Below are 13,669 nucleotides of genomic sequence, written 5' to 3' on the forward strand. Positions count from 1 at the left end.
ACAGCTAAGGTCGGGAGACAAAGCAGCAAATGTGCATCTTGTCTGCAGTCGTTCATTCAAGATCAACAGAGTAACGCAAGTAACGAACTCTTTGAAATTTCAGTAATTGTAATTGCGTTACTGGATTTACAAAAATACTTCATTACATGCTCGTTACCACTAAAAGTAGTGGAATTACAGTAACGCGTTACTTTGTAACGCATTACTCCCAACACTGGTTGCAATCACTCTGGAGTATGTCTGTGTGGCTATCTATGTCCTCCATCACAGATATGATAATCTTTGGTTCAATTAAATAAAAGAAGACAGCTAAATCCTCCTCTCCTTCTGAATGAGTTAATCACTCAAGAAGTTGAGTGGGGCTGGGCATAGGCTATGCTACATGTTGTGACACATGGGGCATGGAGCATTGCCTCAATGAAAACACAGGCTGTCATTGGCTCAACCCTCATTACACAGCATTTCAATAGAGCTCAACAGTCCCACCCCTCCTCCGAGAGAGCTTAGTTTCCAGAACTTTCCCATTCATTTCTCCAATCAACGTCTAGATATATAAATAGTTTTAGACCCTAACTTAGGCTGACTAGCTATGACGTGACTTGTCATACAACATCCATGTTGAGCAAAAAAACAGAAAAACAAAAAAAGACAGTTACGAGACTGTGTACATATTTTAATTTCCGAGCGACGGAACTACTCATCAGCCATCACAAATTATACATTCTAACATAACGATAGTTTAACATGCTTACTTTTGAATGTACACTCTTAAAATGTGTTGTCCCTATCTGGACACAGAGATGTGTTAAAAACAACACAGTGTTGTCAGTGTTTTAAGAGTGAACAAGATGACTAACTTCCTACCGTTTCCATTGAGTAAATTCAACTTTCATGATAAGAAAAACAGTTTTCATCGGCTGGACATCACTCAGACTGTAGTGCTTTAATGTGAAATCTCAAACAAAACACAGTTTTCTCAATACAAGATAGATGCCCCATGAACTTTTGGCATCTATATGACCATATACAATCGCTTAGTCATGTCATAGCTGGTTTTAAGTCTACCATGGCCAGTTGCGATTTTATGGCAATGGAGAAATTGTATTGAATTCTTACTTCCGGAATCGGCGGTGGGCGGGACTGTAGAGTTCTATATGCTGCAGTGTTAAGGAAGTGGCATGCTCCTCCGTCTGTGTCTCCCGCATGCGGCGCGTGAAGAGAATAGCGTCATCAACGCGGCATGTGGAGGGTGTCGTGTGCCTCCCAACAATTAAGACCACGTGTCAATGACGCACGTCTTCAACGCGCGCAAATATGCACAGAGGAACATACCCCTTCCTTTAGGGGTCTAAGGATGGATCAAAGACTGCAGTACTGTGAAACATAGTGACATATATACTGTAGGATGTCACATGTTTATATATAGTCTTTTGTCTGTATGACAAACACATAAAAACTGACCAACATCACAGTTTAACAAGATATTTCTAATAATGTAATTAACAAAAAATCTATACCAAACCCTCAACTCAGTAGTAATATTCATCGTCCTATTGAGCCTTCCGGGATTTTCTCAAAACTCAAATCAGGGTACTACATATGTCTATTCTGCATTACAGCATGAGAGTATACATGTAGCATCGCCGGAGGAGGAGTTATGATTTGACAACATTATTTGTTCACTGTATTGTAGGTGCCATTCACTTAAATGACGGCCCACTGCAACCCAGCATCCCAATCCACCTCATAGTATTTGGTGCGGTCTTCATAGTCGCCTTAATCTTGACTGTTGAATGTGCCCTGGCTAATGCTTCCCACTTTATTTCTCTCAGGATGCAGTTGAGTGGTCTATCTGGGCAGCTTGTGCTGTCTCTACAGGTGAGAGATATTTTTAGTTACAGAGAGAGAGAGAGAGAGAGAGAGAGAGAGAGAGAGAGAGAGAGAGAGAGAGTGTGTGCGTGTGTGTGTGTGCGAGGGTGGGTAAATGAGCTGCAGCAAAAAGGCTATGACTGAACAAAGGCATTTGCAGGACAAAAATAACTGCTGTTGGTTTATTGCCATATGCTCAGCTGTGCTAAACGTCCAGTAGCCAATCTGAACAAATTACTATCTTGACCACTGTGCTTAAAGCGAAACTCTGCCAATTTTTTCACATAGATCTCTGTTTCTCGAGTATGTGTCTAAAACTTTAGGATGCCTGTTATGTGCTATGTGTTGCAACTAACTGAGTTTGTCTTTTCTTTGTCCTCTTCATATCAGTCGACATGAGTCCTGGGTGAGAGAGAGAGAGTGTGTGTGTGTGTGTGTGTGTGTCTGTGCTGGCCAGCTGATATGCATGAAGGTCACAAATCAAGCTGTGACAGATTGTGACTGGGAATACATTGACATATGCACCCGACTAGTGTATGGCATTGTTTTTGTTTCCCCTTCATTAGAGAATTATTTTGGGTTGTTGATTGGGATTCAACTTTGTTTTTATTTTTCTCATATATTGGTTTAAATTCTGATCCATTAGTTACTGAACAATTCTCAACAATTCTCAATTCTTAACTTGCCCTGAGGAAGGCCATTTTGGCTGAAACGTGTTGGCATGGTTATATTTGATAGCCAAGCTCAATAAAGGCTTTTTACTTACAAATATCCTCAGACTCACTACTTAATTTAAAATTGTGTTCAAAGTCTAACTCCCTCTCTCCTTTGAGCTAGTCCTTTTCACAAAGGTAAATGATATCCTGATGGCACCCTTGTTACCGGCAGTATGAAAAACACTAACACACTGGTGCAGATCTTCTCTTGACTTACCTGTCAGCGCATGTGTGAGTGGTTGCTATCTGGGACTATCTCTGCCGGTCAGGGAGCCAGTGTAAAGGCAGAAAGATAGTGTAGAAAAGAAAGTATTTTTTTTACACTTTGTTAAAGTTAAAGATATTTTATATCTTAATTCAACAAATTCAAGGTCTTGTTAGATGAGTCTTAAACTCTATTAAAGAACCATTTTGATGTTGACAGCATAATCCATTAAACCTTTCACTGAATTTGACAACATTCTAATCACCTTGCTGTTCTTGTGTGGTCCAAATGGTGGTCATTCACAGTCCTAGCTCTCTAAACAAACAAAATGCCTGAAGCCAAGCTATTCACAATTCCAGCCAATTCCAACAACACAGGTCTCAGGGACATGGCAGAGAGGGATTAAAAGGCTGTTGAATTCAAATATCAACAAACCCTTCAAGATCAGTGGCTGCACCTGCACTATCTCCCTTCATAGAGATATTTTATGACAAACTGTATCCTACATGTTGACGTGTTTGATCCCCTTACTTCCATTTGTTTAGGTTTTCTTAGTTTCTCCCCCTGCTACTCATCCAAGACTCCTCTGGTCTCTCAGGACTCTTCAACTATATGGCTTCTGGGTCATTGTGTTGTACATTCTTCTGGTTTTGATGCTGCTGTGTGGTGTATACCTTGCTCTCAAACTTTTAGCCTGTAAGAGTACCCTTCAGAATGGGCCATCCATTCCCCTGGAATGCTGCGTCAAATGTATGAAGAAACGGCATGCTTTTTCAAATCTCTGAATTAACTGAGTGCTAAATGGATTTAAAAGCCTTGTTAAGGTTAGAGAAATATGCTATGCTGTTCAACAGTATCACTTGTTGTTTATGTTCATGTGTCAAATGGGATGCATTCCTTTGACTGACACGCACACACCAAAAAGAGCGCCCAGCGTGGACTAATGACGCAAACACGATGCCATGGACTGGACTGGACAAACAGCAGCCGCTTCTCAACGCTGGGTCATCCTGAACTTTCATAATCGGTGAACAGTAATCCTCGTGTGTTTACAAGAAGAGTATTGAATTCGTATTGACCTGTAGCTGGTACACTGTTAAAGCAGCAATATTTATATGAGACTCGCTCAAACACAAAACCTTTGACGGATTAGCCTGCTTCCTTACAACAATGGCTGGTGAGTGGATACGATTCATTTCCTTTTTATGTCGAGCATATGTATGTATCTGTGTAGATTTGACATTTCTGATCATGCAGAGTGATACTGGAGACTAAATAACTCTGGTGGTAGAACCTTGTAGTAAGTGGATGTGGATGTTGTCAGTGGAATGCACTGCTCTCGTAACGGCTCGCCATATTTCCCAAAATAAATCAGGTCACATTCAAAGACATTCCTGCATTTGAAAGAGGTCATTTATTTAGCTTGGCTTGATTTTCATGAATATTACTAAACATGCAAATGCTAAAGTAAAACTAGCATAGTTGCATGCTGTTTGGTTTTTCCAGTTCAATGACCGCGCTTCACAACCTATACCTAAACAGGAAAGAGATAATTATCTACCTGTAGCTGGCTGCTCTGCAGTGTAACACTGTATCCGTATGTTCATTTTCACATGGCTCGTGTTCTCTGCGGTGGCTGCCGGTCAAGTTGCAGAGCTCGTCTCCAAATGCTTGCAGGCACGCGACATGGCGTACTGTCCATACAGCCGGTTCCCGGTGGGGGCCGCAATCCTGACGTCAGGTGGCACTATTATCACAGGTAAATTGTGCAGGTACTAGGCTCCAAACGAATGTCGCACTACTACGATGCTTTTAAAGGTATTCAAACGTGTATGTTGGATTTCTTCACTTTCATTTATTTTTTCTATTTTATTCTGACAGGTTAGAAGTTATTAACTGTCTGTTGGTAGTGTATTGGCCTTGTGAACCTGTTGCCATACCATTGTACCTTTGTGAAGTGTATATTGAGATATTGAGGATTTAAAGATCTCTAAATAAAGAAGTGCATTACACATACCACTATACAGGTTGCAATGTGGAGAATGCTTCCTACGGCCTCACGGTATGTGCAGAGAGGACAGCTATCCAGAGAGCTGTGGCAGAAGGACACAGAAGTTTCACCGCCATCGCTGTCACATGGTAATACAGCTTTTCAAGTCATGACACCACCTGCCACTGTCATTTCCCGAGAGTAAACTATAAAGTTGACAGCTAGTGAATGATAGTCATGAGCCTGCACACAAGCCATGTAAAAACAGGTCAGCATCGGATTGGTTGAAAGCTGCCATGTCTGCACACAGCTTGTTTGAACACACACAAACTTTATTTATCTGTTCACCGTTACATCACTTCTATCAAAGTGCAAAGCCTTTATTAAGGTTGTTTTCCATTCCTAGAAGGCATGGCCTTTTTCTGCTATTATTTTGGGTTTGGAAGACATTACCTCTGCTCTCAATTAATGTGTGACACTCATGAGTTCTAGGTATACTCTGACCCTTTTTTCCAGTCCTCAGAAGCTGAACATTGCATACATCCATTATCAGGCTCAGATAATGAATGAATAAATGAATCAGTGATCAATGAACAAAGAAAGAAAGAAAGTGTAGCTTAAAAATATATGAATCAGAAAAAAGAGTGACAGCAAGGAGAGCAAAGCAAAACACAACAATCCGTATTACCCCATGCTGTTGTTGAGCTAAAAGAAAACAAATACCTTACACATAAAATTGCATGTAAGGACACAATGAAAGCATGTGAGACTATGCGATTATTATGTAATAATTATTTTGTAATTGCATTGAGCTAATTCTTTGTACAACTTTTTCTTTCTCAGTGACATTAAAGACAGTTTTGTCGGTCCGTGTGGAGCATGCCGTCAAGTACTCATGGAGGTGAGGATCAGTCTTTTATTAAACAGGAATGGAAACAGGAATTTTGAATGTGAAAACTATAAACAAGAGATTTTAAAATAGCCTTGCTTGACAATGTAACAGGTGACAATGTGTTTCTGCAGCTGATGGTTTTTGACAATGATTAAGAACGGGACAAGGCATAAACATAGACTACTTTCTTGCATGATTATTTTCTAGTTACTTTTGACGTTCGACATCTGTCTATTAGGCCTACTGTACTCTCTCTGGTTGTTAGTTTATATTCCATCTTATAACTTATATGGTACTTGCATTCTCATGATTCCCCAAAGTCTGGTTATACCCTGGGGTGAGTTGAGTCCTAAAATGAGAAGGATGTGTCAAGTCTAATTGATGATGAAAATGACCTTATTTTTGCATTACTAGGCGAGTTATATGGCTGTCTCCAGCCAATTGTGCCTTTTTTTGTCATTTTGCATCAGTAGGCTTGATTGTTGATTGGCTGCTGTGTGGAGTCTCCAGCCGCAATAGCACAAGGAATTTAACTTTGGTGTTACACATGTGTATTCTCAAAATCATGGTATTGTCATTTCTTTTTAACATAAATTACAGTCTATGGACTGCACTCTCTGAAAACAAAACCATGTGTTTGTATTTGAACATAGAAAAACTGTTCTGATGAGCTAGATAGAACAGCAAAAATGCTACAGTCTGAAGTTGACGATCGCTAGATTGAGTGAGTGCCCCCACAAACTACCAGCTTGCTCATAGAGAAATGATCTGACTGAATGGCCAAATGTTGTGTCAATTTTTTTTTTAATTCACTTCAGTTGTCTAATGCGCTTATTTTCACCGAGTTGTCCCAAACCGGAAGTGACTGTGAAGTCAAAATAACTGAAATTACCTAATCATCTGTCACAGACTGTCAGTCAATCATCTGTTCAATGACATTGTTAATGACACTTGGCTCACTTTTCCCCTTCTGTGTTCTATTTCACAGTTTGGATCAGAATGGGACATTTACCTGACCAAGCCGGATGGATCTTACAAAAAGACCAGCCTGAAAGAGCTTTTACCCCTTGCCTTTTCACCAGCTCATTTAAGAGCAGACATGATTGTCAAACTATGAGAAATACGTAGACTTTTAATTAATTTGTTATGTACATAATTTCAAGTCCTTAGCCTACTATAGGTCAAAACTTTTCTCAATGGGGCCACTGTAAAATATGGAAGTGCCATTTCAAGTTGTTTCTTTTTTATATACAAATATAATTCTGTACTGTATGTGTTCTAGTGTGACACATGACTTTATCTGTTACTGATGTTTGCAGGGTTAATGTTGGTTGATGGTTAAGAGTGTGACAAAATCAAGAGAACATTTTCAGTGGGCTACTTTTACCTTTAACACACATGTTCAACACACATCCTCTAAGGCAGTGGTCGCCAACAAGTCTTTAGGACTTGCCCTGTAGATCCCGAGAATGACAGGACAATTAAAAACAGTCACCAAATTCCCACATGTTCGCCAACGTTTACAGGGCGTAGCCTACATTTCAGCGTTGGATAGGATAGCGCATGATTTATTCAAGACCTAGCCATCATATTGTGAGAAAATCCTGCATACATTTACAGTGCTGTCTGATAACGTTAATCTAATAATGGAGCAGCGTGAATGCGGGACCGGACGAACCAACTTCTGACTTGAACCGAACATAACCCCATGCAGACACACACGCGCACAGCACCACTTTGCAGGTGCGCTCTCTCTCTCTCTCTCTCTCTCGCAACAGGACTTGTCACCGCTGAAGTCAAATTATGGTGCTAATTATTAGGTGCTTCTATATCAATTGCTAACTGACAGAAAATAAAAAAAACAAAAGTTTAGCTATCAGGAATTTGTTCTCCATTTGAAGAATGTAATCGATTGCGGACGTGCACAGACACGGAGTGCATTGTAGGCCTATTAGGTTACTTTCACTTTCTAGAGTACGCATTAATTACGTGATAGATGCTTCATGCCAAAACAGCCATCAAACATCAAATTTATCATGACGTATTGTCACAAACACTTACTCCAATTAGAAAATAAAAACCAAAATCATGTAAGTAAAGACTAGGCCTATGTTAAAGTGTTATCTCATTGACGCCTGTATAAGGGGGTGGAGGATGTGATATTTATGACCTGATACATTTGCCTAAATAAAAGGCCTTAAATTGGAAGTATTTTAGCTTTGATTTTCTTTTGACGCTTCAAGGTAGATCTTGCCTTTGTTCAGGGCGAGGTTAGGGATCTTGGGCTCAAAAAGGTTGGTTACCACTGCTCTAAGGTGTAGTTATAGTTTGGAATAATTCTCATTTTGAGACTATTATGACTATAGGCAACATTATTTGATTAGGATAGGCCAAGTTTTTTTTTTGTTCAACAGCCAAGACCTATGTTGTTTCATGAAAAAAAAAAAGAAACATATTTGTAGGACTAGGACTAGGACTAGGCCTAGGCTACCTGATGCTATTTAGGCTATGCTATATATTTGCTGAAATAAATTCACAAATTAAACGTTTAGAGTGTTTATTGAATTGAAGCGAAATGCATTCAATATAAATTCATTCATAAATAAACTACAGGAAAACAAAGTTATGATGAGTTACGGTAAAGACTGAGTCGTGTGTATTAAGATGAATACGGGTATTTCCGGGGACGTGATTACGCACGTTTCCGGGAACATGGAGGCTGTTGTGACAGATACCGTAGCGCCAGAAGATCTGAAGGTATATCACAATTATTAGAAAGTTAATGTGAGTTATGATTAGACTGGTGAATTATTTAGAATACGATGTACTCTGTGTAATGTTAGACCTCCTAATGTTTGAGTAGCCTATCTAACGTTGTGGCGAACTTGTAAAGATCAGCATCGTCATGTCACGTAGTGAGATGATGTCAACAAACTAGAAACGAATGTTCATGAATGAAGGAAGGGCCCTCAAAACCAAAACCACGCTTCCAGGGGTTTTAATCTTATTTGTAACGCTAATGAATTATTGAGATATCGATCTTAGTTAACTGGGCTATGAAATGGTGTGTTATGTTAACATCACGGCCTGTCAGCATGAGTTGAGTTGACGATCGTGGTTGCCAGAGCGCGTGATCATGGTAAACTTTTTAGGCTAAACATCAGTGCGCTACCTTCTCCCTGACAATTTACAATTTGCATATTTTTTTAGAAATTTGAAAAGAAATACAATGAAGAACTGGTGAAAGGACCTGTTTCCAAGGAAACTCAGTTTGAGTATGCTTGGTGTTTGATCCGGAGTAAATACTCTAACGATATCGTCAAAGGAATTCAGCTGCTTGAGGGTGAGTAACGCACAGATGTGATGAATTACAGTTAACAGAGTAGTCAAATTATTTAAACTCACTAGTTATATAGGCTACCATATTTAGCTGTAGGCATATACCCTGAAAATGTGTCATTGAATCTACTGTTTAACATAGGATTTGAATGAATTGGTGATGAATTGTGCTGTGTCCAACTGTCATATTTGTGTGACTGGATTGTCATAGAGCTTGTTCACAAGAGTCCAAAGGATGACCAGAGGGACTTTTTGTTCTACCTGGCTGTGGCAAACTATAGACTCAAGGTGAGGGTGGTTCATGTGTATGTACAAAACGTGCTAGCCTACTTTGCATGACCAGTGTTAAATTCAGACTGATTTCTGTCTTTCTTTATTCATGCTTCCTTTTATGTATCTAAGGAGTATGAGAGGGCACTGAAGTACATCCGGACTCTGCTGAAAAATGAACCAGGAAATAACCAGGCCATTGAACTGGAGAAACTTATCGATAAGGCTCTGAAGAAAGGTGAGGTTGGGTAGAGGGGTGCTAGTAACCTATAAATATAGTACAATGACTAATGTAACTGTAAAGTTCATGGTAAGTCAATATCTGTGCACCAGAGTGGTTATCTACCCTCATGTTACTTTACTGATTAGGGCTGGGTTAAACGATTAATCTAGCGATTATTTTTTCGATGCATCGATTAATCTAACGATTCATTTTTTCAGTCCGATTCGATTTCGATTCGATTATCGATTATCTCCCCATTAATTCACTAATAGCAACTTCTACATGTTTATTTACATATCTGAATGAAAAAACATGAATTCTTTAACGTTGCAATATACGTTTATTGCTTTTAAGATTACAAAAAAAAAGACTATACAAGTGCAAAGTAATGCATTCTTAGTCAGAGGTAGCATTCAATAAAGTTCAGTAGTGTATGTCTAATTGAGTGCCTGTCATTTTAAGACGTTCGTGTGGGAATCCTTGCAATTAACATTAACATGCACAGTATGGTTAAAAGGCTGCTGATGTGTGGATGCAATTCATAACATAGTTAGTTCAAATAACGGTTCGTAATTCTCCTTTGGACAAGCACTTTTAAGTGTTGGAAAACACTTTTCCATTTACATCTAGCCTAGCGGGCCATCCTATATCATTGAAATGTATAGTCTGGAATCGAACCATTCACCTCACTTAATCCAAGGGGCGGGCAGAGAATTGTCTTTCAAACTGCCTAGGCATGCAATAGGCCAGCGCTACGACCATATCCGTATCCGGTCGGCAAAACGGCAAATACATCCTTCTTCGAAAGGAATGACTTAAGTGCATTGTGTTGCTCAACTTTCAAAGAAAAGCACCAACTCCTCCAACGTTGACGCCAACGCCGATTCAAACAACCGCTCTTCGTTCGCCACAGCCACCTTCCTTGTCGTTCACCGTCGCAGGACTGTCGTTATCCTGTTAAGCCCGCCTCTCTAACAAAATAGAGCGCTGTGATTGGATGACGTCCCGGCGTCATCGTTTGATACTAGACGTACAGGCTGAGCAAATTAATTTGCCGCCGCTAGGGTGCGTCTAGATTTCTAGGCTAATTTACATCGGGATTTTGCAAACATTCAGAGTCAATAAAATGAGCCCTGCATGAATAACGAAAACAAGCAGCTGCAAGTAAGCATGCTAAACTTGACATCCAAACAGTGGAAAACACTGAAGGTGTAAGATTAAAAATATTTAGCAGCACACGTTATGCTTGACGAATCGACGCTCATATTTTGCGTCAACGTATTTTTTGCGTCGACGTCATCGATTACGTCGACGCGTTGTCCCAGCCCTATTACTGATACATTTCTGACACCTACCTTTCCATGAAGAAGGAGCTTGTGTATAGAACAAACCTATTGTGGTGCTAAGGAAGCAGACATTCAGTGTATCTGTGTGGTAATCAGTAAGTGGATTGCTGTTAAGGACTTAAAGGAACTATCTGGAGTAAAATGCACTTTAGATCAATTTACGGATGATTGGGAGTACATACGTTGAGTTGACATCAAAATCATGTCATTCCGATGTGTTTTGAGAAAGTTCGATTTTACCGTTTTTAGTCAAAACTCGTTAGCCTGGAAGTGACCCAGGCATGTCATTTTGCCGCTACAAAACGCTATTTTTATACCTCTTCTACAGTTCCAAACAACATTACACTTATGTGGTAGTGAGTAGAGGGTCCCTAAAGCCAAACCGAAGTATCCCGAGGTCTTTATGTGGTCGGATAGAGAGTCCAGAATGAATTTCATCAAGCCAGTACCTTTCCGGAAATGTTGCTGCTGCAGCTGCCATCTTTAGGGGAAAGTCCGTAGGAGTCGATATCCGAGTGTGAAGTAACACGCTCTGGAAATTCACAATTTCATCGCCGTTTTTAAAAAAAAAAAACATAGTCCAGTATTTCTTTCAAATTTTTTTCTTTCCTGCTCTTCTCTGCTACTCAATCAGAGCCTCTTCCGTCAACAAGAGGCTACCTCACGCGAGACATCACGTCATGTGACATTTCAAAATTCCAACCTGTTAGTAAGCTGTTTTTTTTTTTTAAACGGCGACAAAATTGTGAATTTCCAGAGCATGTTACTCCACACTCGGCAATCGACTCCTACGGACTTTCCCTTAAAGATGGCAGCTGCAGCAGCAACATTTCCGATGAAATTCATTCTGGACTCTCTATTCGACCACATAAAGACCTCGGGATACTTCGGTTTGGCTTAAGGGACCCTCTACTCACTACCACGTAAGAGTAATGTTGTTTGGAACTGTAGAAGAGGTATAAAAATAGCGTTTTGTAGCGGCAAAATGACATGCCCGGGTCACTTCCAGGCTAACGAGTTTTGACTAAAAACGGTAAAATCTAACTTTCTCAAAACGCATCCGAATGACATGATTTTGATGTCAACTCAATGTATGTACCCCCAATCATCCGTAAATTGATCTAAAGTGCATTTTACTCCGGATAATTCCTTTCATTATGTGCAAATGTAGGACTTATTTATGAGCAGTGTAAGATGTTCATTTTGATACAATTTTGTGAGGCTATGGGTAGAAAGTAGAAAGTGTGTTTTCAGGTAAAAAGACCGTTACCTATAAGTCACTATGTTATCTTGAGCCTGCCTTCCCCTTATACTTCTCTTATGGCTTTCTCTGCTGCAACTCAGTTTATCCTTATGCAAACATTGCTGTTTATGGCTGAAAGGTGCTGAACATGTGCCTCCTTATATCTTCCTCTTTTTCCCCCCTCTTAAGATGGTTTGGTCGGCATGGCAATTGTAGGCGGGATTGGCCTCGGTGTAGCTGGATTGGCGGGCCTAATTGGCCTTGCAGTATCAAAAGGAGGGGCCAAGTCCTGAGATGAGAGAAGGGACCAGTGGGACCCAATAACTGCCAAGTCATAATGGACTCACCCCTCGGCTTTCCTTCTAACCTCACTATCTCCCAGAACCAATCACAGCATTCAAGAGGTGACCTGACATCACAACAGGATAATGCTGAGATGCCTAGCCGCTAAAAGGACTTACTGAACTTACTGAATGCGCCCAACTTTCAACTGATTCTTCAATTCAGGATTTTTTTTTATTTCTTTTTCATTATTTACTCTAAGTGTTTTGACTCACTTATACAAGTTGTGCTATTTTCACACATCACTTTTTTCTCTAAATATTTTCCCCATTCTTTCTTTACTTTTGTATTTATTTTTTCACATACAAAATGAGGGAAGCAGAGAGGTATATATGTACTACACAGCATACAAAGGAAGCAGGCCAGTGAGAACTTACTATACAGCTTATGAAAGTAAAGCACCTTACAATTCAGTTATGGCTTTGTGTTTTATATGTTAATCCACCTAAATAGTTTTGACTTGTGGTGATGATGCCATACTTCATTAAACCAAACTACAGCTTGTTCATCGGTTTCTGTTTTGTCACTTCCTTCCATCCTGCCTTCCTTGAATCACCTGTTTTCAAGCACCTTATTTGGGTCTCTGTTTATCGATCCAAGATTCTTAAAGTAGGTCTCTCATCTATTGACCAAAGTTCTATTTGCTGTCCCTTGTCCCTGACCTATTTGTCCATTGTCTGTCTTTATCTAATGTTGACATGAGTCGACCCACAGCAGAGCGTTCCTCCTCCGTTTCCAAGCTATGTGCTTATGTTTCCTTCTCAAGCATCTTCAAGTTTGTTTACATTAGGTGACGGCTTGCTTTCATCTAATTGATTTCAGACAGAATCTCTGATGAATAGGTTGTTCCAGATAGTATCGGCCTTGTAACGGACTCTTTCGGGGCACGTGATTAGAACTTGCACAACTTTACAACACAAGGGACTTGTGTGGATTTGTCGTTTGTTATATACCTTTATTGCTCATCATGAATGTCACTCATTAACTTCATAACTCTAGTCAAACAAGCCCAACACGGTTTGTGTGAACAGAGAGACCTTCATATGAGAACGATGAAATAGCATAAACATATTTAATTTAGTTATTTTATCTTAAATTGCCTCAAGTTAGAGAACTTACGGTCTAATAAATGGGTTTTCAAGTCTGTTATGGATAATAATATGGATATGACTTATTCCATTTGCCACCTTTCATGTTACATTTTACTTGATCCACATGGACATTATTACATAAT

At 39.8% G+C, this 13,669-nt stretch overlaps 2 protein-coding genes across 4 annotated transcripts; both read left to right on the forward strand.

Moving 5' to 3' along the window:
* Positions 1 to 3,749: 3,749 nt before the first annotated feature.
* Positions 3,750 to 8,048, forward strand: LOC143128064 (cytidine deaminase). Of its 3 annotated transcripts, none has more exons than XR_012987793.1 (6): positions 3,750 to 3,967; positions 4,439 to 4,549; positions 4,818 to 4,929; positions 5,624 to 5,681; positions 6,661 to 7,093; positions 7,988 to 8,048. XR_012987793.1 is itself a non-coding variant. In XM_076289743.1 (5 exons), exons 1-5 carry the CDS (start codon positions 3,961 to 3,963, stop codon positions 6,787 to 6,789), a joined length of 417 nt encoding a protein of 138 aa, XP_076145858.1. In that variant the 5' UTR covers positions 3,750 to 3,960; the 3' UTR covers positions 6,790 to 7,979. The 3 variants fall into 3 exon arrangements, 1 of the variants encoding a protein (XP_076145858.1); XR_012987794.1 differs by having other exon boundaries at positions 4,445 to 4,549; XM_076289743.1 differs by lacking the exon at positions 7,988 to 8,048 and having other exon boundaries at positions 6,661 to 7,979.
* Positions 8,049 to 8,343: 295 nt separating this feature from the next.
* On the forward strand, positions 8,344 to 12,941 carry fis1 (fission, mitochondrial 1). The gene is made up of 5 exons (XM_076289143.1): positions 8,344 to 8,429; positions 8,883 to 9,015; positions 9,223 to 9,299; positions 9,414 to 9,519; positions 12,283 to 12,941. Exons 1-5 carry the CDS (start codon positions 8,385 to 8,387, stop codon positions 12,384 to 12,386), a joined length of 465 nt encoding a protein of 154 aa, XP_076145258.1. The 5' UTR covers positions 8,344 to 8,384; the 3' UTR covers positions 12,387 to 12,941.
* Positions 12,942 to 13,669: the final 728 nt, after the last annotated feature.

This window comes from Alosa pseudoharengus, unplaced genomic scaffold (genome assembly GCF_046254945.1).
Source record: "Alosa pseudoharengus isolate Yale_2024_CS ecotype anadromous, Long Island Sound unplaced genomic scaffold, YU_APseudo_1.1 YU_APseudo_1.1_scf_17, whole genome shotgun sequence".
Taxonomy (NCBI): domain Eukaryota; kingdom Metazoa; phylum Chordata; class Actinopteri; order Clupeiformes; family Clupeidae; genus Alosa; species Alosa pseudoharengus.